This window comes from Calonectris borealis, chromosome 1 (genome assembly GCF_964195595.1).
Source record: "Calonectris borealis chromosome 1, bCalBor7.hap1.2, whole genome shotgun sequence".
In the NCBI taxonomy this organism is placed as follows: Eukaryota; Metazoa; Chordata; class Aves; order Procellariiformes; family Procellariidae; genus Calonectris; species Calonectris borealis.
In genome coordinates, this window is record NC_134312.1 from 124442948 (window position 1) to 124470802 (window position 27855).

General features: G+C 35.7%; 1 protein-coding gene across 2 annotated transcripts in view; it reads left to right on the forward strand.

Annotated features, from left to right (window-relative positions):
• The window catches only part of CASK (calcium/calmodulin dependent serine protein kinase), a 228954-nt gene that overhangs the window by 157111 nt on the left and 43988 nt on the right, over positions 1–27855 (forward strand). For both annotated transcript variants that reach the window (XM_075173997.1, XM_075174007.1), the window contains exons 11-13: positions 6086–6207; positions 25606–25683; positions 27020–27100. In XM_075173997.1, the coding sequence (XP_075030098.1) occupies positions 6086–6207; positions 25606–25683; positions 27020–27100 (281 nt within the window). The remainder of the gene's footprint in view (positions 1–6085; positions 6208–25605; positions 25684–27019; positions 27101–27855) is intronic.

Genomic DNA, 27855 nt, shown 5'->3' on the forward strand with positions numbered 1-27855 from the left:
CGTCTTAATTGCTTCCCAGTAGCATTCACAGAACTGCATGCATGTAGGAGCTTATTTGTAAATTTAGAGAGTGTCTAAACTTGGCTGTTCGGTTTCTGTCCAAGAAGGAAGAAGTAGTTAAACACTATATAGCTCAAATTTGAGGAGGATGGAGTCTTTACTTGCCTTTCGTTTTAATTACACTGTTGAAACATGTATCTCACACCTTATTTTAAACTATTTTAGGCATATATATACACATGCTTTGGCTGTCATCTGTCCTTACAGAGACAGTTGCTCTTGGAATATAGTGAACAGCAAAGAGCAACAAATTACTGTGTGAGGTTAGAGGCATCTCAACTCCAGTGATTCTTGCAGATGTAGTTTAAAGTGATGACAAGCATCTGCTCCTCAGCTGGCTTTCTTTTAATCTAACAAGTGACAGCAGCACAAGTAGTGTAAAGGTCCAGTCTCTGTAAAAGATTCTTTTCTCGCCTTTAATGGAAACAGCATATGTTCAGTATTTTCTTTACAGGACCAACAGGAAATAGAGGTGTTCTTTCTTATATATTTTTAACTCCTGTCCACTGCTACTAAGGCAAACCTGGCCTTGTATATAACGTGGGCACAGTATTTTATAATTATGCTATGACTTCATGTTTGGCTAAAGCGAACAATTTTAAATGTGTATGTGATTGTGATTTGAAAACCTCAGCTGACAGACACCCCTTCATTTCCACAGCATTTTGCTATAGTGCTTAATTACCTAATGTGTTACACATTTATGCCTTGTGTTTTTAGGGTATTGTAATCAGATGCCAGCAAAACAAAACTACTGGAGGCACTGATTTATACAACTATCACTAAATAGGTCATTTAAAGGTGTAAGTGTTGCTGGAGTCTTAAAGCAGGAGCAAAGAATCTTTGTTTTATTTGTCATACATGAAAAATAAAAATAAAATCTATGAAACTTGAATCTCACATTACAGAGCTGGTAAAAATTATCTCATTGAGAGCCAGGATTGTTTTTTATTTTCAATTCCAGCAGCTGCACACAAGAAGGCAGCCAAGAGATGAAGTTGGGAGAAATCAGCTTGAGTTGATTGTAGATTAGTGGCATAAGGACTGAATTGCGATACATAGAGAAATTGCAAATTTGGTTAGTCATTTAAAAAGCACTGTAAAATCTTCGAGGCATAGGTACTTCCCTATTTATACAACATATAGAATAGTTGAAAAGGCAATCCAAGTTAAGGTAGTTTATAAGAATGAACGGGATTAAAATGAGTGGTTGGTGTCAGGAACTTAATTTTATACAGTTCTACAAATCTAAGGGGTTTAGATTTTGTTAGTGTCTCTTTAATAAAAATATGTTATTATTATAATGGTTGTTATAAGGTCTTCTGCAGAGTCATTTCCTGGAATACTAATTGCAAGAGACTTGCAAAAAGGTCACGGTTTTATAGTTTTGTGTTTAAACAAGGTCAGGCTTCCTTGAACAAGTTTTCATTGCTCAGAAGAGGGTTTGTGACTGACCAAAAATTAAATGGGCATTTGTCATCTTCAATATTAAAAAAATAAAACAAAGAATTCTTTTACCCTCTCTCAGAATGTGTTTGTAGTCAGAATGTAGTCTTGCATTTTGCAGCAAGATCTGAATCTTCTTACCTGAACACTCTTTTAGTCATACACTGTTGCAGGTCACTGCTGCATGGAAAGAAGGTAGTAATTCTCTGTACTGCCTGCTGCATAAGAGAGGACGTCAGTTGTACCTGCCTTGTTTGCTGAGCCTCAGCAAAGCAAACTTTTGGGGTGTTTTGTGGTGGAGACATACTACTATTGGAGAATATGTGGACAATTCTTGGAATAGTATTTTAAAGACTTCATTTCTTTTATTATTATCTTTTATTCTCTTTTCTCCTCTGGGGAGAAGTAAGCAACTCCTACCTACCTCTAAAGTTCAGTTTCTCTAGCCAAACCACCTGTTCCAGATCAGAATAGCTAGATACCAGGATGTAATAACAGCACTCTATTTTACCAAAGCTTTGTCTACTTGCAACTTGATGAACCAGTGTCCATACCAACTTCAGGTGGTATTACAAAGACTCTAGAGAGAACTACAAAGACTCTAGAGACAGAATTCAGCTGTAAGAGAGAACTACTCCTGAATGGCCATCTCCAAAAATGAGGTAACAGAACCTGCAGGAAATACCTATGATAACTTTGACTACACACTGGTTGAAGAAATAATCCCAAGTTACTGCCTTATAAAGCAAATATCTCTAACTGACAAATAATAGATCTGCCTCAGTAGGCAGAAACCTACTCAGTTCATCTCCATCTTCTTAGAAGCAATTTGGTATCATCCTTAAGAAGTCATTCCACTAACTCTAAAAACATTTCAAGTACTGGTACTGTCATAAGCATTCTGACTTTTTTTTTTTAATACAGTGAGAGGCCGTAGTTTTCAACTTTTCAGAGTTGTCAGCCCCAAGGGAACTGTGAATAGGTGCAGCCATCCTTTCTTAGGTAGTCTCATGGGAATACAAGAAAGACAAGGTTGTGTGCATGGCCCAGAATATCACTGCTCATTTGCACACTGAGAACATATGTGCAATTACAGTAGGATCCACAGTTACCACAGTCTTTCTCACAGAACCATGTTTGGTGCAGATTTTGTTACTATTACTGTGGAGAAGCATCTTCTACTTGAATCACTGGAATTACCACCTTTCCTGCACGATCGTATGTGTATATATTAATCTCACATGAGTGGTAGAGACTACTTGAAAGTTCTGTGGCAGAAAGCAGCATTTTCTAACAAAGTTTACTTTACGGAGTCTTAAAAAACAAACAAACAAAGCCAGTCAAGTTAGTCAACTTCCTTTTTTTCCTGGCTTTCTAATATTTATGCATCATTCTAATTTTTATATTTATAGATTCTGTCTGTAAGTGCTACAGACCATGAGAAATCTGAACTTTTAGATTGTATGACTGTATAATAACTCACTTAAGTCCTTCCTTTATCATCTATGCTGAGGCTAAAATGGGTGCATTTGCAATGATGAAAAGAGATTAAATCCTATTTCTGGAGGATACAAGCTTTAATTATAAATATTGAGTGCTTTTATACTTTCCACAAAGGTTAGAAATTTAGCTTAAATATGATAGAATGTGAATCTTTTTAGGGACAGGTGTGCTGTAAGATTGGTTAGTTTTCTTTTACATAGTATCTTTTATCTGAATTTAAAACGCTTCTGAAAGGTACTTCTAGGCTTTTAACCAGATGCTGTAAGTTTAGAGCAGAGGGAGTTTAGGTGTTCACAAAAATGCCTGTAGAATTGTTCTATCACTTTTTTATGCAATAACATGCTGTCAGTATATTGCTACCGTGCCATTTTCTCATGCAGGTGCATGTTATTTGTAAATGCATGAAAGACATGGTAGTAGATACAGCATAAGATTGTAGGTAAAAGAAAACATAAGGTAGAACTGTGATTTTGAGGGATTAGCAAAGTCACTGTCAGAACTTCTCATCAAATTTGTTAAGGATATTCTTGGAAACTTTCTTTTACAGCCATCTATTCAATGCGACCAATGGACAGGAGAAAAAAGACCTAATAAACAAAGCTTAATGTTTTGGAATTCCCAGATATTCAAAAGGTTGTTGAGATGCAAATATTAAAAAATAGTAACTTTTATTTCTATTTGAAAGACCTGAAAGTATTCCACAAAATAAAATTCCCAAAGTAAATAATACTGTCAAATAAATAATGTGGTGGTCCAAAGCATTCCGTGTTTCACAGTAATACAGCACTGCAGACAACTTTGAACATACTTTTCATTGGTTCTGATTTTGGCTCAAGTTTTAGTGGTTATGAGCAGCATTGAGCAGTATTAGAGACTCTTAAGATATCCAAGCCTCTGAAGTGAATCTTCTCTTGAGTTTTTCTTAAAGTAAACACTCCAAATACACAGAAGGGGCTTTGAACCCAGAAAACAAAGTTTTGCTAGAAGAGAAAATAATTAGTTTAAACTCTAAGCATGACGAGAATAGAAATAAAAGAATTCTAACAAATTTCCTTCTGCCAACTGCATCCTGGAAAGTCAAGCACTTTCCTTCAGGCTTGAAGGCCTCTAAGTTCATCAGCCTTTAATTGACATACTGAAAATGTTAAAAGAAACTCAGCGCAGTCCCTTTTGGGTCCCTAGGTAATGTTTTTCTGCCTTGCCTTTGAGGCTGAGCTGTGATCTCTCCATGCTATTACCAGCAGATTCCCAGTCCCTATATTTTCTCAGGTTTCCTGCTGTGTCTCCCAATGTGGAAGCTGTGGCGCAGACAGAGGAATATGGACAGTTCCTTTCAGCTGAGCATGCTTATTCACTGTCAAAGGCAGAGCAGCTTTTTCTCTTCTTCAGTGCACCTGACCCCATGCACAGCAACTACAATAAGGCAAACCATTAGTTTTATTTGCTGACCAGCCACCACTTTTTTGAGGGAACATAACTTAAATTAATACATCAGTTGGAGATAAGTAGTCAGACACATTTAATGGGAGAGGACTAAGAAGTCTTATTGCTCCTGAGCCATGAGTTGTGAGTGAGGGGAGTACTGCCATTCTTAACCTTGGTGCACAAGGAACCGTGAGGAGAATCCTAGGTTGAGATTTGTACTAAATGTGATGCAAGGGTTTCTAGACTTGTAACTTACTCATCCTTCAAAGCCATGAGATCACAAGTCTTACATAGTAGTTTTTGTGTATTTTGCCATGTTTATTCGAGTTTTTCAAGGTTTTCAGAGAAATAAGTGAATTTAACTCATTTCCTTGTGTCGTTAAGAGGGGGTTGGGTTTTTTATTTTTATTACATTCTGAAAATGCAGTAGATTACAAAAGGGCTTGACTTAAGGAAGGCTGGTAAGAATTGTTCATACAGTGGAGGATGGCATTTCAAGAAATATAGCAATTTTTTAGATATTATCTATCTTGACAAAAAAAAAAAGAACACTGGCAAATGAATAAGTAAACAGAATAAACATATTAAGGAGAAATTAATAAAATACAGAATGTGTAAAATTCTGTATACAGAATTAAATTTTTAATGAAACCGCATTCAGCGGTTAACTGTCAGGCACCAGCATTTTTGCAGACTAACACTGGCTATGCTTATACCACTGTGGAAAACCTGAATACATGGGTTGTGGGTGTTTAGATAAGCCAAAGTTAGCATTCTAGTAATGCACAGAAGTGGCAGACACCACTAATATCTGATTTTTAAAACAAGTTGTTCCACAAGGAACCAGTATGGGCTGGTTGACTATGGATTTGTGTTGTGTTTCTGTATCCTTCCCTGCTGTGACTTCAACTCTCCTCGTGGACTTCCATCTTCCATAATCCCTCCTATTTCTCCTTTTTGTCCCCATATACCTCACTTCTCTTCTCACCCTTACGCCATATAAAAATCATCCCCATCATCCTATGACCCACACCAATCCACTGGTCAAAAGTCAGCAAGTGCTATAACTGGGTCTGAGATAACCAGGCAAGCAGAACAAACACAACAAAAACCGGAGCTCATGTTACAGCCTTTTTTTCTCCTCTGGAGGACACAGCAATCAGGTGTTTCTCTCTCTTCCCTCCTCTATCCAGATGCTGATTCTAAAAGAATTTGTGAGAGCATTGGTTCTTTCAAATTTTTACTGATTTGGCATATGTATTTGAAATTGGCCAGCAATTCAAAAAGTGAAAAAAGAGAAGGTTGGGGTAAGAATGGTGAGGACAGGCAGTTGGGCAGATAATTCAAGTAACTTCGTAAGACATTGTTGGAAACCAGGCTAAAATAGAACAAAGCTAAGCTTAATAAAAACAGGTTTTAACGTCTCTTCAGTTAAACCATTTCTTATGTATAATTACACTATATATGGGCACTGTTGATATACGTGAAGTTTATTCAGTGAGTTTTCCTACAAAAACTCCAGCTTTTTAAAGTTCCTGTTCCAGTTGTACCAGATGAAGTGAAAGTTTCCTTTTCCAAAGTTCAGTTTACCGTGAGTCTTTGCTTTATTGATTTTTATTCTTTCTTTTTTTTCCTGTTTATTGCCCCATAGGAGCAGTTTCACAGGTGCTGGACAGCCTGGAAGAAATTCATGCACTTACAGACTGCAGCGAAAAAGACTTAGATTTTCTTCACAGTGTTTTCCAGGATCAGCATCTTCACACGCTACTAGATGTAAGTTTTCTGTGATAAACAATTTGAATGCGTTTCCATATCTGTTGTTCATTAGATAATATTTTGTTTTATCCCAAATGTATTCTCTTTTTTTGTTTCATACCAAAATGAATTTATTTAGGTGTGGAAAGTAACAATCAACTAGCACTTTACACACAAATACATTTTAGGATGATAAATACAGAATATTTTAGAATATCTAAGTCGTTAATGACTTGGTTTGAATTAAGCTATTAATTTTATTTATCAGAATCATTTTATTCTGATAAAATAACTTATCAGTATAGGCTTTTTTCTTTTGATAAAGGCTGGATTTTATTTTTTATTTTAAATGTGAATTGTAACTTTGTAACTGTACAGATTCATTCCTTTATCATTATTTTTAAGTAATGTAATAATCTTAGACCACTTCTATGGATATTCCTACAAGTATGACATTTTTTGTGTGAAACAGGTATACTTCTTTCTGTCCTATTCTTGAACACAGTATGTAATAGGCTCAGTCATTTAAACGTGTATTATTCTGTGGTTCATTAGAGCTATTACTCCATAAGACAGCAGTGGGTGTTCCACAAGAAAGTGTGCAAAAATTACAAAGCTAGAAGATACAGGTTAGTGCCCTCTGGTAGGCATAATCAGGATCTGGTTCCCGTTTCTTCACTGTCTGTCTGTAAGCATGGTTCACTGTCTGGCTACACGTACAGATCAAATGTGATATCAGATGGTTCACAGATTTTTTTTTTTTGCAAAAATAATTTTGAAAACCAAGTAGGCTGGTGTTTCAGAGAAAAATGCTTGCATACTACTTATCTTTCTGTACCTTCAGGACTTCCTGTTCTCAAAGTTTCTTGTTATCTTGTCACATGCAGAGATCCTGTTTATATTTCCTAATAGTTTTTTAACCAAGAAGGCCTAACAAGCAAATACATTGTATTTCCTCCAAAATTGTGTGAATTTGGGAAAACATACGTATAGTTTTGAGGTAGAAGTGTTTGCTCAACTTCAACTCTCTGCAAAAACAGGGACCTTCAGCATCACTGCAGGCTTACACTCCATCCCTCACATTGAGTGCCGAGATCCTCATTGAAGGACAAATTCAAAAGTATATCATGCTGTCATTGATTTCTGTGTCTACATAGTATTCCGGTCTAAAATAAAGGTCAAAATGAAGCAGAAGAAACTTTCCCTGATTTTTTTCTGGGTTATATGGATACTTCATGTTGAAAACAGGACTTGCTTACAGGCAAGGCAAACTTTTTCTAAAGCAATCTATACATTCCACTGAGAAAAAGCTCAGGATGGAACCAAATCCACAGAGACATAGGCTATGTCCACATTAGCAAGTACTACAATGTAACTATAGCAGATCTGTAGAGCAAAGCAGTTGACACTGAGGACGCAGTGTTGACAATTCTGTGTATTTTGAGGGCTTTTACTTTATACTAGCTATACTGCAGTCCTATGGACTGAATAACCACTTGTCAGTGAACAGCATCTTATATTTTAGTGTCATTTGAGAGTAAATATGCTCTGGTAACTCTGTACAATGAAAACCAAAAAATAGTAGGTGGGCATAATCAAAAGATTCATTTAAAAAATGCGCTCCTCAATCAAACCAAAATGCTTATGTGACCATATACATGATGACCATTTTATTACTATGTCTTAAATTTAACAGCTTGGATACCTGAGTGAATATCACAGCTCTAACAAGATGTCTGTGTTTTTTTACCCAGTGAAAGACACACAGGAATAGGATTCATTCCAGCTATCTGATCTGCTGATGATTATGGTTGTAGAAACTGTAAACAGTTTCTGGAAAATTCTTGAATGTTTTAGTTCCTATATGCAGCTTTGCAGGGGTATGAGCTGAATATAAATGGTGCCATAGTTCCTGTCGTGTCCAAACTCTTTAAAATGTGGTAGATTATTTGTACACTTCTTACAATTTGGTTAGTGATTGGTGAATAGTGGGCCACCTGGATTCTGTGCATCCTTCAACTTCAAAGGATTCAAATCCACACATACTTTCTTCTGGAAGAGGAGCCAGCTGCAGGGTTCTGAACTGGCCTGTATGGGAACATAAGCCTTCTGGTAAAGCTTCCCACAACATAGCTGCCTATATGACTCAAGGAGCCAGAGATAGTTAGCTGTTAAGTGATGAGGGCATTCCTCTGGCACAAGATTCTACAGGTCTAATCTTTGTTCTTGATACCTGTTTATGCATTTTACATTAAACGGTCATTGGATAAAATTATATGAAGCATGCAGGAAGAAGGGATTAGGAACTCATGACTTTCCTGAATTGCATCTCCAACAACTCATCTTGCAAATTGCATTAAAATATGGATCTTTTTTTCCCAGTGTAAGTTCATCTAACTTGTGTTCCAGAAGCTTAAATTGCTCTGTCTTTTTATATTGCATGCTGCAGTATAGAAAGGTGATCAGATAATATGAATGAGAAATAAAAATCTGGACAGGAAGAGAATAACATAAGCGTAATAATAAGAACCGAAACATTTGTGTCACTCATGCGGGAAGGTTTTAGATATTTATTAACCATTATTATATTGTCATATAACTGTTGGGCTTTGGTAAACCAGATGGCCTTAGTTTAAGTATTTTGCTGTATGACAGGTCTACCAGACCATTAACTCACGCTTCTGCAATGCTTTTGCTTTTTTCTGTTCTTTACTGTATCCGTCTGGTTCATAGTACTTCACTAATGATCTAATATTTCTGTAATGATCTGCTGTAGCCTTTTAAACAAGAAAAAACTGCAATGAATTCATACCATTTTGCCATTCTTCTATCTACAATTCACGGTCATTCTCTTAGACAGAAAGGGATATGTTTAAATGCAGACTATAATAACATATTTGTGAGAACAAAAGACTGTCAAAAAGCATTTTTGTTTTATTATGCTATGTGGAAGGGGGATGATCAAATCTTCCCAAAGATACTTTGATTAGAATAATACAAAATAAAATTCTGGAAGATTGCAATGTCATGAAATGCATATTTGAAAGACTGAAACAAGTTACAGACAGTATTGTTTGAAAGGGTAGTTTTTTCATTTCAGTAACTTGAATGTGGGAGATTAATTTCTGTTTATGCATTGATACTATTCCACTTTCTCTCAGAACTCTGAAAAAATCATCAGTTGTACTTGAATGAAGTTCTGTCAGGGAAACTGTTTATTCCTCTCGGAGTATTTGGGCCACCAGAACAAGTCACCTGTAAAGCATTAACATTGCGCTAAGTAGGAATTTTATAATATGTTGTGAAGCTGTTGCTGTCACTTTGCATTAAAACTACTGTTCCTCTTCCTTGGCCTTTTTCCACAGTTAAATTTGTTCTCATGTTCCTACTCTTTCTCAAGAGTTATCCTTATTTTTAGATTAGGCACATGATGATAGTTCACTCCTGCTGCTGAAATACCTTCTTTTGCTTCTGAACTCTTTGTCCTTTCTTCTTTTTGCTTTTAGAAAATCTTTGTGTTAAGACTGCAAGTTACCCACATGTTTTTTTCAGATAATATAGATCACAAAATAGAAGTGTCTTTCTCAGTAATTCATTAACTTAGGTGTTGTGAGGACAGGCACTTCTGAAGGCCATAGAAAGCACGGTTCCTATCATCCCATCGATTGTGTTTAATTGATTCATTTATGTGTTTAGATAGCTATATTAAGACACTCTTCCACTTTACTTGGGTACCAAAGCTGTTCAAAGCCAAGGGGAGAAAGGTGCCAACTACTTAAAAAGTAATTTATATTCACTTTGGGACAAATCCTGCAATGCACCAGCATATCCTGATGTGGGCTTACTGAATAGTTTCATTGTATGATTTCTTCATAATTTTACAGAATCCCTCTATTGTGTTGAGTGTTTTTTTCCTGTACAAAAGTTACACAATTCATTATTAAAAGCTTAATTTTGTTTACTGGGGAGAGTAAAGAAAAGGGCCTTCTAGAAACAGCTATTTAGAAATATTCACTACCTAAAAAAAAAATTATTATTTAATAATTGATCTTTCTTGTAAAGTAAAGAGTAACTTTGGGTTGGACAGATTTTTTTTACCTCACTTCTGTTAGAAATGTGATGATCAAAATTTTGGTGAATGCTGTAGGACATTCCTGTGCGTGACTTAGAACTGTCTGGGTTTATGCCTATATAAAGCTTTATAGATTGTTTAATTCTGGTATCCAATTTAGATAATAAAGAATGTAATAAAGTTAAGTAAAGGATATAAATAACTTTACAGAAAAACAGAACTGAATTTAAGTAGTGAAGCAGCTTTTTATTACCACTGACAGATTTTTAGAAGCCTTATCAAATGCTTTGATTAAGATTTTTTTATTGACTTTCATGAAAGAGATCCTGGGAGGCATTGCTGTCTTGTGTCAGCAGTACTGATAAAGAAGTTGGAAATAAATGTGAAGAGGTTACTAATTTTGGAGACATTGGTGTTTGGCTATTTTCCGTATCATGACAAAAGATTTTACTTTAATGATTATTTGTTTTGAAAAGTATACTGGGCTTCAAGGCTGTGCCGAATGGGGAAGGTTTTTACACATTGTGTTTCATCTCTATTGGTGCATCAAAGGAAGCAAGGTTTGCTAAAACGTAAAACCAGAAGCTGCTATTTTATGCAGCTGCCTACATTGAAGGAGACAAGAGAAATCTTTCTTCTGTTGAGTCAAGTAGTTTGGTCACCTCTCCAGGGACACTTTCTGTGGGTGATTCTGAATGCAGATGTCGTTCGATTTACAAGTGGGATTTTCGCTCAGCAGGAGAACAATATCAGCTTTTGTGTGACTGGGGCCTCTCTGTGCTACTGTCTTTGTCTGCGTCTGTCTGTCCTGAGTCAGATAGTTCTGTAGGCTGATATCTTTTGGCTGTTAATTTAAGAAGTTTGTTACATTATTTTCATAAATGGAATCATTAAGGTAAGTGTTGTTATTTCTGCGAGTATATCTGTGATAGAAGCGTTATGAACTTTGAAGAAAGTTTATTTTACCTTTTGCTGGCGTAACGCATTACACACATACTGTTTTAACTAAATGATATTAAATAAATTTTGGAGAAGCTATATGTATATCTATATGTGTACCCACTTCTTCCCTTTACAGTTTAATTTATATTCATAGTGCATATATTTAAGGTATACTGATTTTTCAAGAGAATCTTTGCTGCTAATGGTAATGTTTCAAAGGAAAATGCATCCGTGCACACTTCAGAGTTCCCTCAGTATTTCTTTTGAACTCAGTCATCCAAACAGATTTGGTCCTGAAGTCCAGACTTTTAAGGAAACATATTTTCTCTTTTGCTAGAAAGAATGTTGTGGGGACCTCAGTTTAGCCTCTTACATGGTTGGCTAAAGCTTTCTGCTGGATTTGTTTTGGTTTGTTCTGTTACCCTCTCAATGTTAGACGTTGGCACGGTAATTTGAACGTCTTTTGTAAAAGTATCAGTTATTCAGCATTGTCCAGCCATGGCTGATACTATAGTTCTCTGAAAATGTTTTAAACTCTTCATGCATTTATCCCTGATTTGCTCTTTTCTGAGCAAAGTGTATTAATTTAACAATTCTATTATATCCTTTGGAAAAAAACAAAGCAAGAGACATTTTGATTTCTATTTTCAGGACGCTTTCATTTTCTTCTTCTTTTCTTTTAAATCATGAATAGAGTGGTGGAATATCTATCATATGATATAGAAAAGAAAATAAAACCAGCAGCTGTGTATAAAAATTTTAAATATTTTCATGAATCATCTAATTTTTCTATGTTTTGATTTGAATAAGAATGGCTTTGGTCCTTGCCCTCTTGAATACTGATTATTTTAAAACTAGTGAGTGGAATATGTTTTAGTGAAACATGAATGCATTTCTTTTGCAAAAACAGATCAGAAAGTGTATGTGTGCTATATGTCTTGCTAAACTCCCGCAGAACGTGTTATGTTTATGTGAAATAATCCTTTCTCATTTTTAAAACACCTCGTTTTCCTATTTTTAATTATCCTTTAATTGATATGTTTGTAAGACAAAAACAAATGGAAAATATTTGTTAAAAAAAAAAAAAGAAAGAAAAAGAAACTATGTTGGCAGGAAAGCACCTTGCTATTTGGGGAACCAAATCTGGCTCTTATCCCAATCCAGCAGAGGCAGCATGCTCAGCCCCAGGGAGTGGGAGGGACTGGTCTCTCACACTGCAATGGAAACTCCTTTCCCAAGTAGTGTAGAAGAACATTGACCAAGCCTTAGGGAGAACTGTTTGAAGAATTCCTTCAGCAGGTGGGCTGGATCCTCATCACCAGTGCAGTGTGCGTTTTCTCTAAAAGGTAACTTCTCTGGAAGGCCATATCTGAAAGAACACTAAAAGCAGAGGCTATTCTAGAATTTCTTGTGCATTATTTCATAATCATCTCTAAAATACCTTCCATTTTCAACTTCCTTCATATCTTTGCATTTCATTTTCTTTGTTCCTGGGATATGTGGATCACTGTGCTAGTCAGCATCATCTCATTGTTTTCTTGTTCTTCCTGTTTCTCTGTCTTACAGAGAAAATTTATACAGAGAATTTGTCTTATGTTTAGTCTTCTAAAAGAAGACTTCTTCTAAAAGAAACCATTTTTGTTCCATGTTTTTATAATATCTTATTGAAACACTTATATATGACTGGGTCTCTTAAACACAAGACTAATACAAATAAGAGCTAACTAACTTTTATATTGATTAAGATTCATTTTTGAGAAATTTATGTATCCACCACTTTCCAACAATGCAAAATTCTGGGTCGGATTGCATGACACTGTGATAGTTGCTTTGTTGCACTTAACCTGTTTTCTTTCTAACTAATGTTCTGTCATTTCTGAGTATTTATAAGCATAGTACTGATGTGGTGAATCATCAAGTGAAATTCAGCTTAATAAAGTATGTACTTTAAATGAGAATTGTACTATTTAGCCCATTCCTCTTGGCCTAATGTCATCTTCTCTGTGTCAATGGTGTGTCACTGTGAGTGTCTGTGTAAGTGTGTGTGTGTCTGTGTGCACCAACATAACTTACTCCAAAAGCATAAATCCGTAGACTTTTTTTTTTTGAGCATGTAGAATTAAAAATCCCCTTGATTACAGTGTATTTTTATGTTACTGGGCCCTGATCTGTCAAAGAACAGTAGAATTGTATTCCTGGCACTTGCAGAACACTTAATTAACTTCACTGATACTGTTTTGAGGTAGAGAGGATCATTTTCATATTTGACTTTCTACATTTTCTTCACCTCTTTTTATGTTGAGTGTAGTTCACGTTAGTTTCAGTACCTTTTTAACCATAAGGGCTACCTGTTGGGGTTTTTTTTCTTACAAAACTTCAGATTCTCGGATTTATTGTTTCTCCAGGAGCTTGGGACTTACTCTGAGAAATGACAAACATAAAGAAGTGGTACGGTGCCTGAGATACAGCCCACAAATCTTGAATAACACTTCCGCTTTGTGGGTGCTGGGAGCTTTCTTCAGAATGATATTTCAGTCTACACTTAGTTTACATTAAAATACCCAAAGGCAATATAATAACAGCCCAGTAAGCTATGCTTCTATCTTTGAAGTCAGTCAGGCCTCACTGCCTCCTACTTCCAGTTATTCAAGTAGTTGACTGGTACATGTTGACTGTTCTTTGTACTAATAAGGTCATTGCACTACATTTTTATTCTCAGTATATCATTACAAAAAATTTACATGGATAGGGAGAAACAAAAATAGTTGTAACTCCAACATTAGCACCTCCTGGTGCAAGGTATGCTCTGTGTCACAAAACAGGTGAGAAGCTGTGTTCTTTGCCAACCCTCTATAATCATTGTGGATTTAACTAGTTTTATATGGATTCTATATCCCCCTGGAATGACGTTTGTGGTCATTAGCATCCTTTTCTTCAAGATGGTAATCTAACCCTGAAGAGTTCATTCAACTGACAGAATTGGGAATGAAGCCTGGTTAGGCTTAACCTGAGTCTATAGTTCTTGCTATAGGTCATTAGTCCGTATTGGAAGGAGGGGGGCAAGACAGAGGCAAAGGTTATTCTGTGGGGTGTATCAAGGTGTTGTCCATGTACCATTACTCTTTTTATAGCCCTTCCCGTGTTGAGGTTTTAGTTCTCCCTGGTGCTTATAGAATCATAGAGTTATGTGGGTTGGAAAAGACCTTTAAGGTCATCGAGTCCAACTGTAAACCTAACACTGCCAAGACCACTACTAAGCCATGTCCCTAAGTGCCACATCTACATGTCTTTTAAACACCTCCAGGGATGGTGACTCAACCACTTCCCTGGGCAGCCTGTTCCACTGCTTGATAACCCTTTCAGTGAAGAAATTTTTCCTAATATCCAATCTAAACCTCCCCTGGCACAACTTGAGGCCATTTCCTCTTGTTGTATCACTTGTTACTTGGGAAAAGAGTCCGACCCCCACCTCTCTACAGCCTCCTTTCAGGTAGTTGTAGAAGGCGATAAAGTGTCCCCTCAGCCTCCTTTTCTCCAGACTAAACAACCCCAGTTCCCTCAACCACTCCTCATAAGCCTTGTTCTCTAGACCCTTCACCAGCTTCATTGCTCTTCTTTGGACTCGCTCCAGCACCTCAATGTATTTTATGCTTACTTTTATCTGATCAGCTGCTTGGTGTCATCTTTAAAAGGTGTTTTGCCTTGTTTTTGTTAAGATCAGCTTCAGTTAGATATCTGATGCAGCAAAAAAAAATTAAGTGACTATGTTATTGAAATAATGGGATTTTTGTGTCCTTGAAATTACAAATCTGTTAAAGTACCTTGTGAAATAATTATCTAAGCCCGTGTCTCTCATAACAATACTACTGGTACATTCCAGAATGAGAGAGGTTTTTTTATTGGGACTATTGAATTTCATTGTGTTGATTTTTCCGACTGCTGTGCTTGTTTTCTTGGTACTGCTATGTGCAAAGCAGTACCTTTATCTCATCCTAGTTTTACTTCTTTCATCTTTCTGAAAGAAGTTAAAACATTTGCAATGTGAACAGAGAAGAATCTTGTTTATGATACAGGAATGGAGTTGAGACCCAAAAAAAAAAAAATAATGGCTGGAGGAACTTGTGGCAAAGAGTTCCTGAAATAGAAAAAGATTAGATGGCGTACTGAAGATGTCTTGTAGTGTATAGTGGAGGACTGAAGGGTATCCTGGATATCTGCAGTCAGCTCATGGCAGCAGTAATTGAAGAGTTCCCACCTCCTTTGAGGAGGTAGGAAAACGTCTCAGTCAGTCTACTTGTCTAATTAATTTTTGTTTTGTCACTATGATTTTAAAGTGTAGCATGTATTTATTTAAGATCATTCAATCCCAGGCTTTACTTACCACACTTTCCAATTTGAGAGAACATATGTTTACCTTCATGTATTGCATATGATGTAGAATTTTGCTAAATTGCAACCTCTTCCTCTTCAGTAAGCTATGTACATATACTGTCTGGCATATCTTTTAACATCTGCTATCACTTGTTGAGAACTGCAGCTTCTACAGTCAACAGAATTTTTGTGATGAGTATTAATATGGGGTTTTTCTTAAAATGTGAGACAAATTACTAGGTTAGAGTCCTAATTTATAGTGAAATACAATGCTGTCGGATACTGGAGTCTGGATTCATTATATGTGAATGAGGCATTTAGGGACACCTGAAATTAAATAGAAGGAAATAATGTCTTGTGTGATTTTGAGGAGTAGCACAACTGTTTATTATCAGTACTTCTGTGACACAATTAAAAAAAACCAAACAAACAACAACAAAAAAAAAAGACTTCTTGGTAAATACGAAGCAAATCAAGAGGCACAATCTAAAAGGACAGCTGTGGAAAAAAAACTGCACACACCCTGCAGTTTATTTTGTAAGAATATAGTCCTTTCCTCAGCTCTTTTACTTCTGAAATGTGAAAGCTTTGAATTTACAGTGTAAGTGCATAGCACATGGCAGTTTCTGCTAAAAAGAAATATGTTCTACAATAGAGCTAAAATTTGTTCATAGCTCATGTATGCTGAAGGTAAAAAGCTAGCCCCTTGCAAAGAAATAGAACATACAAGTCAGATATTACTGAACATCTTGACACTTGACCATGTGGTCTGAACTAGTATAAACATAAGTGTGTCTTTGAATCTGCTTTTAACTGTATCAGTTTAAAAAATAAAATTAGATCAAAGGTTGATTTAGAACAAACTGTAAAAATATTTTATGTTCTATGAAAACTGCAAAAAGCAATGTGCCATGTAATACGCGTAAGTAGAAGTATTTCTTTTATCATTTTAAAAGCTAAAATTGCTGTTTGTCCTAAACAAATTGGTTACATCCACATACATAAGCACAGTGGATTTGGTGTATGGAGCTGGACAGATTTGTATAGTCTTATTTTCAGATTGAACTTTGTGTGATTTCCCCACAGTTCATGTCTGCCTGCAGTTTCGCTACAGGATTGTAACCTATTGAGAGAATTTAAACTTGGATACATTTTCACTTTTTTAAGTTTTGATGAAAAGATAGATACAACAGATACCCCAACATTTAGCTACATAACAGAATGGAAAACCTTTTCAGTGCTCTACACCTTAACCTTCTAGTTCCCCTAGTGTTTCCAAGCATACAAAATATGCTTGATTTAGATGATAAAATGCGAGATTTAGATGATAAAATATTGAGTGGTAACATATGTTATGCCACTTGGCATCTTTGCCTATTGCCAACACTGGCAAAGGGCTGTATGCTTTCCTTCCAACCGTCATGTAACCAAATTGCTACCAATAGACAGATCCTGTGAAGGCGATGAGGAGGATTTCTTTCTGGGTTCCTTTTCACCCCTTGGATTACTGCGAAGGCAGTGCATACACAATCCTTTGGCTGTGCACTTGTTAGGGGTTGGAGGATGTTTTCCCTCTCAAAGGAAGCAAACAATCATTTCAGGGTTCCACCTTAATAAAACAGGTACCATATCTGTCACCTTCTGTCTTAATTTATACTCATCCTCAGTAGAATGAACCTTGATCGTTTGTGCTTTACTGAGATACTGTTCTGGCAACTCAGTAGGACCACATCTGACAGGCAGCGTTTGTTGTCATGTATAGCACACTGAAGGGTCAAGGAATTTTATTCTAGCATTTCTTGAAGTAGATCAGTTAATATATTTTCTCCTTCTCCAGTAGTAAGGCATAACCACTGAGAAACATGTAGTATCCTCTGTGTGCATCAGAAATGTGGTCATTAACAACTTGCTTATTAAACATTTTCCAGTTGGCATTTAGCTTCATTGGTATGTCAGTTTTGCATGGTCAGAATTTCAGGTTTTGTGTATGCAATACAATGAAATTTGTCATTCTTGCTCTTCAGGAGACAGTTGTTTGCCAATTGTGTGCAGTGGGAATTGAACTAATACACAGAGAAAAATGTTTTACCCAGTTTGGTTGTGTTTCTTCTCCTCTCTTCTCCCACCCAAAAGTTAAGTTCTTGATTGAAAATAAAACAAGTGAAGAAGCCCAAATGTGGAATGGTCCCAAAAAAAGGAAGCAGTTTGGAGTAAAAGTTGAAATTCCATAGGGTTGATTGAGTTTACCTGGCACCATTTTTTCTTACCTGTTGTTGTAGGTAAAGATATAAGAAAATCTGGTTTGATGTTCATTTCTGAGACAGGTTGCAGCAAGAGTAACTCTGTTCTACAAGTAACACATTATGAATATGTAAGAATGCAGATGACTTTTAGAAACAAATTACAGTTGGCCTACATTTTGCAGATAAAACGTTCCTCAAAAAAGTAAAAGAAGAATATGTGTATTTCAGTTCTATCACATAAATAATGAAAATTAAATTTGGGGTTCTCTTTGCTACTATAAGAATTTTTTTACATAAAAGATAATTTATGTGTTGCATGAATGTGAATATGTAGAAAGAAATTGAGTATTTCAAATTAGCATAACCTCTGTCAGGGTTACTGGAAGTCTGAGTGCCTGAAGTAACAAGCTGCAAAGATGGCAGCTGTCAGTTCTGTGGCATGACAGAAGCAAACTCTTGTCTGTTCAGACAGAATTAATGTACTGCTTCAGACTGTCTTCTTCTGTGAATACTGTGTCAGAAAATCTTCGTTTTAGCTGATGAACTATTTCCTGAAACCTTTTGAAGTAGTTTTGTTCGCTGTTTAATTGCACAGCATGTCACTGTGTAAGGAACTTAAATGCAAAGGTTGATCGTACTCCTATTCTACAATAAGTGTATCACACAAAAAAGTTTGAAGCTGTGGAGGGCTGTAACCTGTAATGCTCTAGTGGTCACAAAGTAGAGTCTTAAATATGCTTCACACTTTCATACGGGATGGGACTGTAACGTGTGCTGTGGAACTATGCTGGGAAATGAATGTTAGGTCACTGCTGCTAAAATGGTTAACTGTGAGCCTCAGGCACAGTCCTTAACAGTGAAAACCAGAGGGTTTAAAAGAAGTTGAAGATAAAGCCCTTGCTGACTGTGACCTTGTTATTCAGTGTGTTTTCCAGTAGGATTTGTTATCTTCAGGGATGTGTTTCCTTGAGGGCATAGAATCCCAAGGAAAGAGGCACCCATGGGAAGGTTATAACATTTTCCATGGAAGAGGAGATGTGAAACAGAACTGGCAGAAGAAAGAATGAAGTGATCTATCAATTATCTAATTGGCTCTTTAATTTTAGCGCTTCTTTGATATTACTGCTTGTGAATATTATTTCGTTCAGTAGGTCATGGATTTCTTTCAGCCTTGCAGCACATGAAACCTCTGGGGTCAATGGAGTACCACGATAGGGAGCTGTGAAAGATAACAGAGCAACAAGCCTATTTGTTAGTAAGCTGCTGTGCAAGGGGCAGCACCTCCACCCGCAAATTTTTAGATGGTACAAAAACCTAAAAGTGATGAAAAACAGTCCTCTAATATCACTGTGTTGCATATGGTTATATTGTTCAGAAAGTAAAAGTCAAATATATAAGGACATGTTTCAATGGTTATTTTTAGATGTTTCAATTCAGGGATTTAATATTTGAGGTTGGCAACCCAGTATCTCTCTGTCTGAATTATAACTGAATCCTCACAAAATGTGTGTTTGTGTTGAAACATAATGGGGTTTTATGCTCTAGCAGTTCAGTAGCTCTTGTTTTAACAAAAGTTTCTCGTTTGCATCACAAAAACTTACAGATTTTGGATAGATAAAATACTTAACTGATTTCACTGTGTGATCTAACTTTGATTACATTCAAGATTAGACCAGGCAGTGAGGCTAAATTTCTGCTGGTTGTCATGTATCTAAACTTTTCAGTGTGACATTGAATGGGGGTTGTGTTCAGACAGTATTCTGACCCCTCTTACAGGAAATGGTTAAAAAGGAATTTCTGCACATCTGAAAAACTAGTCAGAAGAGAAGAGTTTGTTGTTTTGTCTCTTCTGCCTGATTGTGGATTAGGCTTTGGGCTGTCTGCTTTTAAATATCAAAAGAAACAAGTTCCCTTTATACAGGCAGAAGGCAAAAAGTCTCAACTCCTACGAAGAAAGCTGGTCTACTGATAGTGACACTACTTGACATGTTGTGGGTATTCTCTTCATAGCATTTGTGTTCTAGCATGCAAAATGTAAAGTAAAACTTGTCTTTTTAAGAAGCAGTACTATTCTGTTAATTAGCTAAAATGTCAATTTATGTTTGTTGTATCAAGTTTTCTTAATATATTAGTTGTGATTGTTAAGCTTTTCTAGAGCAAGCTCTTTTGATTTTCTGTGTAGCAATGCAGAACTGGTGCTGAGGAGCGAGACTGAGATCCAAAGTATTCGAAAGTCTGGAAATTCCAAAGGTTACAATTGCTGTGGCATTTTACAACAATTTTTTTTTTTTAATTATTAGAAATTTTTAATTGTTACATTTATGCTTATTGCTGAGTGAAATTGTTGGAGTTGGGCTACTTGGGGGAGAGTTATTTGCTATCACTTCAAAATAGAGTGTCCCAGCAAAAAGAAAGCCCATCATTAGGGCAGATACAGATTTTGCCCTGCTGAAAGTCTGTTGGTGTTACATAGAAAAGCATTCTGTTGCGGACAGTGAAGAATGATCCAGTTAATTCTGTTCCACAAGAAACCACCTTTGGTGTGGTCCCTGAAGGACTGAAGGTTGCTGAAAGACAACAGCATTGTAAAGAGGCTGGTTTTCTGTGATTAAAATTGTGTAGCTAACTGCTCATAGTAATGTGTTCTGTACCGCAGGAGTATATAAAGCCTGGCTGTAATTGTCATTAATGTTTACTTTAATCTATGATGTGTGCAAACATGTTTCATTCAGAGTTTTCTTAAACATTTTGTAAAACATTCGTGTGAAGGTGTGTTGTATTCTTATGTCCAAAGGAACAAATGTGCTTGTTAATGTGTATAAATGAAAACTCTAAATTCACATGCTTTCAGAGACAAATTATGGAGCTGTAAATTCCTTCTTCTAAATTGCTTCTGCTATAGATATTTTTTAAGTGCAAAAATATTTGAAAAGTATTGCAAAACAGTCTTTTTTCAAAGATTGAAAAGAAGGTAGGACTGCTTCACTAGTTCTGGTGCATTAATGCATAGTATAAGCTTTGCTCCTCTTACCAGCTTCTGCTGTGTTCTGGTGGAAAGTTTTTTTCTAATCATCTTCTGTAACCAGTAAAGACTAGTTATGTTAGGGTTAATGTGTTTTTTGAAACAAGCTTAATAACATAATGCTAAAAAATTCTGTCCAGACTGAACACAGTTACTAAAATTGGCAATGAGAGACACAAAATAATATCCTGAATTCATCCTTTTGTTTATATGAATACATACCAAACAAGAGACACTTTAGAACCAGACTTTTTTTTTTTTTTAATGTCCAAAAAAAATTCTGTGAAGGCATTGTTGAAATGGTATATTGAAAAAATAAAAACGTAAAGCAAGTACTAAGAGGTACCAATACTTCCTTTGTTTCTGGCTTATCTGGGGTTGTTATTACTCGACATGTTTTTAAAGATAAGTATCTTGGTTGTATGTTCTTATTTTTACTTTGACTACGTAAACAGTTAATATAGAAATAGTACTTCTGATACAATCTTGTACATAATATTATTTTAATTTCTCCTAAGGATGCATTAGAAATGCATAATGACATGTGGACCTGAACAAGATAAATGGTTCGTGGGATATTGCTGTGTATGTATTTATAGATTTGAAAACAGTCTTGTCATTTTACCATCTTCAGTGTGTAATAATTGCATTTGTCTTGTGTATTGTAATTTGTGCCACTACTTTCCAAAATAATTTAGTGTTATAATGCATTATACCAGAGAGAAATTGAGTGGCCTGAACAAAAGGTTGTTTCCAGACGAGATGTGAAAATAGACACTAAGACAGTTTGGTAACGATACTGATTGTCTCCACTAAGAAATTTTTCTGTTGCTAACATGAAATGTCAGTAATAAGTACAGCTGTTTTGTTGTTAAAAAGGGATTAAAAACAGTTTTAGCTCAAGACAGTGCTCACCATCATTTCAAGAACCACAATTAAAACCTAAGAATTTGTGGCCCATCTATAAAAAGACAAAGAAACCTTGACGTGATGAAAGCCACGGTCAGCTCCTGTTTTAAAAGTAATTCAGAGAACAGAGATAGTAACAACTAGCTGAACATCTACAGCGTGTTTGAAAAAATATTGTACAGAAATTGACAAACAACATTTTTCTGTATGTCATTTGGATTTTCTCATGTGGAAATCTTCTTTGACTTCACATACTTCACAAAATAAATCTTTCACTGCTGCTATTGGCTCCCTTTAGGATAATTCATAAAACACCGGTTTTATTGATATAGATATCATTTTCCAACAATTACAAAATAAATTATGAAATTTTACACTGAAATTTTAAAGCTTAATCTGTTGTTTATGGAATATGTGGCTGGGAGAAGCAATTTTAATTATGTAGCTTGGTCCCCTTGTAAGCTACAATGTCCATGAACTAACTTGAATTACAGTATACCATTTCAAAAATGTCTGTTTCTGATTTTTTAAAAATTCCCAAGAGAGTAAATCAATTACACCCTTATTTACCTGCAATGTTGATATTTGTGCTTTAATTCTACTCTGAATTCGTTGTGACTACTTCCTTTTACTTGGTTCCTGTGATAGTTTTGTCATTTAAATTGAATTTCCCTTATATTATCAAACTTCAGTCTTCTTTAAGCATTTTATAATATCCTAGTGGGAGAGATGATTGATCTTTTTGGAAAGCTTTTTCTGAGCCCTCTCTGCCTCTTGACATCCTTCCTGTATTTTGAATGTAGAATTGAACAGTGATCTGTTGTGGGCATGCCACACACACATATAACAATCTTATTTCTTAATTGATATTCTCATTATGATATGGCATTTGGCTGTAGTCTTCCCTGGGAGAAACTCATACGTAGCTGACTTTATGCTTTCTGGCTGCCTGAGATTCCCCCTTCCCCCTGCCAAGATAGTTCCTCCTGTTTTAAGTATTACTTGTATTCTTTGTTCTTAGATGTATGATCTTTTATTTGGGTGGAAAATACGCTTTTCTTTTTCCTTGCATGCAGCGGTTAAAGTGATGGTAACCCAGTTAAACAAATGAGGAAGTGTATTTCTTTTTTTCTTAAATCAGTATACCTTCATGAAATGTCCCTAGTTTTAATTAGGAATTTAAAAATGCATTTCAAGTTGGAGAGGTTCAAGTTTCTTTTCAGATTTATTGTGGGTTTTGTTTGCCTCTTGCTTTTTAGAGTTAAGGTTGAACAGAATTTTAGAGAAAAACACATTCTACTCATGGTAAAAATGTAATGTGGTGTAGGCTGTTTGCATAGTGTTTCCATTAGACACCGGAACGAGTGCCTTCCACTGTAATGAACTTTGGAGGTAGAGTACCCAAGAAGATTCTCTAGAAGAGATCTGCTTGTGCTATTGAAGCTACCAAAAATACATCCTTTTTCTAGTTGAGGCTGTCTTCTACTCCCAGAAACAATGAATGGATCCTGTGGCTTGGGTAATTATAGGCTTTAAGTCTTAGTGCAAATATGAAGGTTTTTCTTTTAAGTACTGTCAGAGTCCCTCCTAATGGTTTGGGGCCTTGGAAGCAGATCTCAGTAAGTAGCACTCCTGGAAGATGAAATTTAAGTGCCACACCTCAGCATGAAGGCGCTATGGAAAAATAAATGCACCCTTGTTTAGTCTGAACTTTGCCTTGATTTTTTTCTAAACAATCTTAGAGGCACTTTGTTTCCTACTTTCCTTTTTGCCTCCTTCCTTAGTCTCAGAAGATAACTTGTCCTTTCCCATGATAGTGAGAAAAAATTGTTTCTGTAAACTGCGGGTTGTTTTGGATCACAATAACATAGCAACTTGAGTGAAATCAGCAACTTCAGTGGCTTAGCTTTTAAGCAATTGCTAGAAAGAACTAATAAAAATATTTTCATGCTAACTTTTCTGTAATTTCATTAATCTTAAATAGGATGTGTGTGTGACTCTTGGAAAAATACGTTCAATGTATTGGGTATCATGCATTTTCAGCAGCTCCTACTGCACTTTACTTGGTACACAGTGCTTGATGCAGTTTCTTAACAGGTGTATAAATGTGATACTTAATAATTTGGGGTTATTGGAGTTTGGATAGGTTTTGTTTACTTATTTAGGAAAAGGTAAAACCAAATAATTGTGGATGCAACTAAAGTATCTCCTGAACTATAACCTAGCAGAAAGCTTTATTTTAAAAACTTCAACAGTGATCAAGGCTGCTGAAACTGTTGAGTAAAGCAGTGTTTTGGCAGCACAAGGTGAGGTTGTTGGATGTGGAAGAAACTGATTTAGCTTGACATTTCTACTTTTCTTTTCCCAAGGCAGTGGTAAAACTGTCCTCCAGGCAATGTTTTTTGGAAGTGACATTGTTTCCTCTTTTTGTATTTATTTCTGTATGGACTTGAAATGTTCAACATGTGCATTAGATTGTTAAGGAGCACAAGGAAAATGATGTTATTGGATTGCATTTATTGCAATTTACACCTCTTCTAAAACTGAATGGTATTTCATGTGAGAAAGAGAGAATAGGGCACGTCTGTAGCTTGACAGGATTTCCTTCTTCAAACATCCAAGGCTGTCCTCAGCCAAATGATGGAGCTGTAAGCTTCTCAGAGGAAGCTCCTGAGAACGCCTTGCTGAGCAGCCTAAATGGGGAGTTCTTATCAACTCATCCTTTACAGTGTTAGGGTTTGCTGAAGGTGTTAGAGTCCCTTGTGTATTTTGAATGTTTGTTTACACACACTGTTTTGAATTTCAGTTGAATTTTGAGTATTTCCAAAGTTGAGAGATTCCACAATTTCCCTGGGCAACTTGTTGCAGTGTTTCACTGCCCCCACTGTGATAAAAATTTCTCTAATATCCTAAAAATAGCTATTTGTATCTTTTTTCTGTCTTATATTTCAAAGAAGTAGTCTAACATAAATAGGAATTAATTACAGGCATTACCATCTTTATATTGTTTGAAATGTAAGCCAGAAGTTTTTTATTTGAAAATAGTACTTATTACAGTGCCTTTTTATTCTTAAGTATATATTTATTTCTTTAAAACATGCACAATCTTTTAGGTTTGTGTGAAAGAGAGCCTGTAATATCTATCTCTAATTTGAAATTGAAGATAGATCTGTCTCCTATTGTGTTTTGCATAGTTGAGGGGGTTTTAAAAGATTTTTGAAAAAAAAAAAATTAACCTGGAAGGTTTACGATAGGCATACGATACATTGGCATTCTTCTGTCCAATAGAAAATTCTAGTAAAAAAAAGGTACTCTTTTTTTGTGAGCCCTCTTTCTTGGAAAGATTTGTTTTTCTCTTCTCCAAAGACTTAGGCTTTTGTAGCTTTCTATCTTCAAGAGCATTGTCCCATATTCTGAGGTTTATTTAAATTACTGCTTGGAATGTTTGATGATTGATTTATTAAGAGAAGTGGGATATGCAGATCAATTTGATTTTATAGCAGAATGTATCATTTACAGCATTTATTCAAGATTAATAGGATCACTTCTAGTAGAAGAATATAGTTTCCGTAAATCTGTGGAAAAAGCATGGGAGGTTTGCAGAATGTCTTAACCTCTTGAACTTTCCCATGTCATCCTATGAACTCTGAATCTATGGCACTGTTCAAATCAGGAAATGTTTAAAAATGAAAAGCCAAAACACTAAGCTGCTAGATTTGGTATACAAAACATCTGTGGGACTTGCAGTTTAACAATCGTCTTAATCATGGTAACATAAGCAAGCTATTGTTAGCGCACATCATTACTTTATATAAAGTAACATCTGATTTCAGTAGTTTGTTTTCTTGTTATTTCAGCTTTATGACAAAATAAACACAAAATCTTCACCACAAATCAGGAATCCTCCAAGTGATGCTGTACAGAGAGCCAAAGAGGTAATGGCTTTAAAATATTTTTTTACTTTGAAAGTTTGATTGTATTTAAAGTGGAACATTTTTTTCTTCATTAAGATACTGATATGTATTCTGGCTCATAATCTGAATTATTTCTGGAATTGTACCGTGACTTACTTGAGTTACATAACATGTTGCATAAACTTGCAGAATTCCCTTATGTCTGTAAGGATTATATATATTACTCAGTTTCATCATTTAGCCTTTGCTGCCACGCTAGCAGTCTTAAAAGGAACACTCCTGTTCGATAAATGCAATATCTTTCATGTTCAGTTTATATATTACTTAGTCAGAAAAAAAGATATGTTTCTAGGTATCAGCCTTTTAAATTGAAAAAACAAGTTTATCATATATAGTTCTAAGAAGAGCAGACATAGAAATGCAATGAAGGTGACACATTAAGATGAAAGATAAAAAGACACAGATGTTCTTGGTTCTTATACCTAACAAATGGTATTTTATTTGTTTATTTATTGCAAGTAGTAAAAAAAAATCTAGTTGTATTATATATTATCAGTAAAAATAAGTACAGTTGTTGGGGGTAATGTCATAGGAAAACATTGTTTATAGTGCTATTAAAATAGAATGAACAGGAAGACTAAAACACTGTGTAATAACTGCAGTCACACAGATAGACACCCCAAAGTCCTATTCTGCAAAATTTCCTGGCAGCTAGTCATGGGAGGTGCTTCCAGAAGCAAAACACTCTACTTTCCTTGTCCAAATAGTTGCATGTGGAAAATAAAGGTGAAAGTATCAAGTTACAGGCAAATGCCTCCTGCCTCCTCCTTCCCCCAGTGATAAGCTGAAGTATGGCTCAGATTTTATAAAATCTGGACCTTAGAGGTGGAGTAGCAGATGGACCACCTACACTTGATGTCTTTAACAATTTAATTTGTGAAGAGAAGGTTTTATGAGTATTTTTAATTCTGCTTTTAAACTTGATTGTTTTAATGAGTTGAGACCATGCGTGTGAAAGTAGCAATTGGTGGTGGTGATGTGTGTCACCTGTAAGTTAGCGCTTCATTTCTGTCTCCATATATTTAGCTGTTGGAGGAATACTGTCAATTGAAAAAAGAGCAACTGTTTCCTTCAAATTTCTGCTTTAATCTCTCTGAGAAAGAAAATTGAAATTAGGTATTTTATTCTCTTGGAGTTGGGGGGGGACACATTTTCCTAAGGCCTTTCCTGTCAAAAACATTCTTTTGTATAATCGTTTGGAGATATTCTGACTGACCAGTGAGGGTTTTCATTTGTTTGATTAATAGCTTTATTTAACAGAAAGTTACTATGGGCATTTCTCCTGCTTGTTTTGCAGGTATTGGAAGAAATTTCATGTTACCCAGAGAACAATGATGCAAAGGAGCTAAAGCGTATTTTAACACAACCTCATTTCATGGTAAGCAACTGCTACTCTTTTGGGGGGGGGCGGTTGTTGGGGTTTTTTTATATTAGAAAACTTAAGTTCAGTAAGTTCTCCCTAAAATCTGCAGGTGATGTAACTGCATACAATACAGCAAAATAGTTTCCATTACTACTACTATTGGTCCCCACTACTGTGCTGAAAACTGTCAGCAGTTTGGAGTAATCTAATTATGGAGCAATTTGACTGTCTTTTTGTGGGGAGTTGCGTTGCACATAGAAAGAAGAATAAATCCTTTTGGATGTTCATAGGTAGAGCTGGGGTCCTCCTTTTTCTTTTTCCCAAGGTCTTCTTAGGATAAAGATGTGTGAAGTCATTGCAAAATAAGTGTTTATTTAACATTATTTTACAATAAATCAATAGCTTTTACAGTCTAGTGAATTTGTGTTACATATCAACTCCTACCGTGTCTGTTTCACAAACCTGATTTGTGGGCAGTAATTGTTCAGGGATGTGACTGCCTAATAACTTGGTTCCAATTACTGAAGTCCAGTCTTTTGAAACTACTTAAAGGATTTCTTCTGTTTATGCTGTGGATGAAGTTCATAAGTTCAGAAATAAAAGTGTTTGCTTAAATCTGCTATACACTATTGTCAGTTTAAAATAATGAATTTGACTTTCCCTAACACAAAGATTATATGCAGGGGGCTTTGTGGAATTTGCTCACCTGAAAGCTGAATTACTGTAAGTCTGAAGGATAAACCTAATTTCCAGGAAAGAGTGAGCTGAAA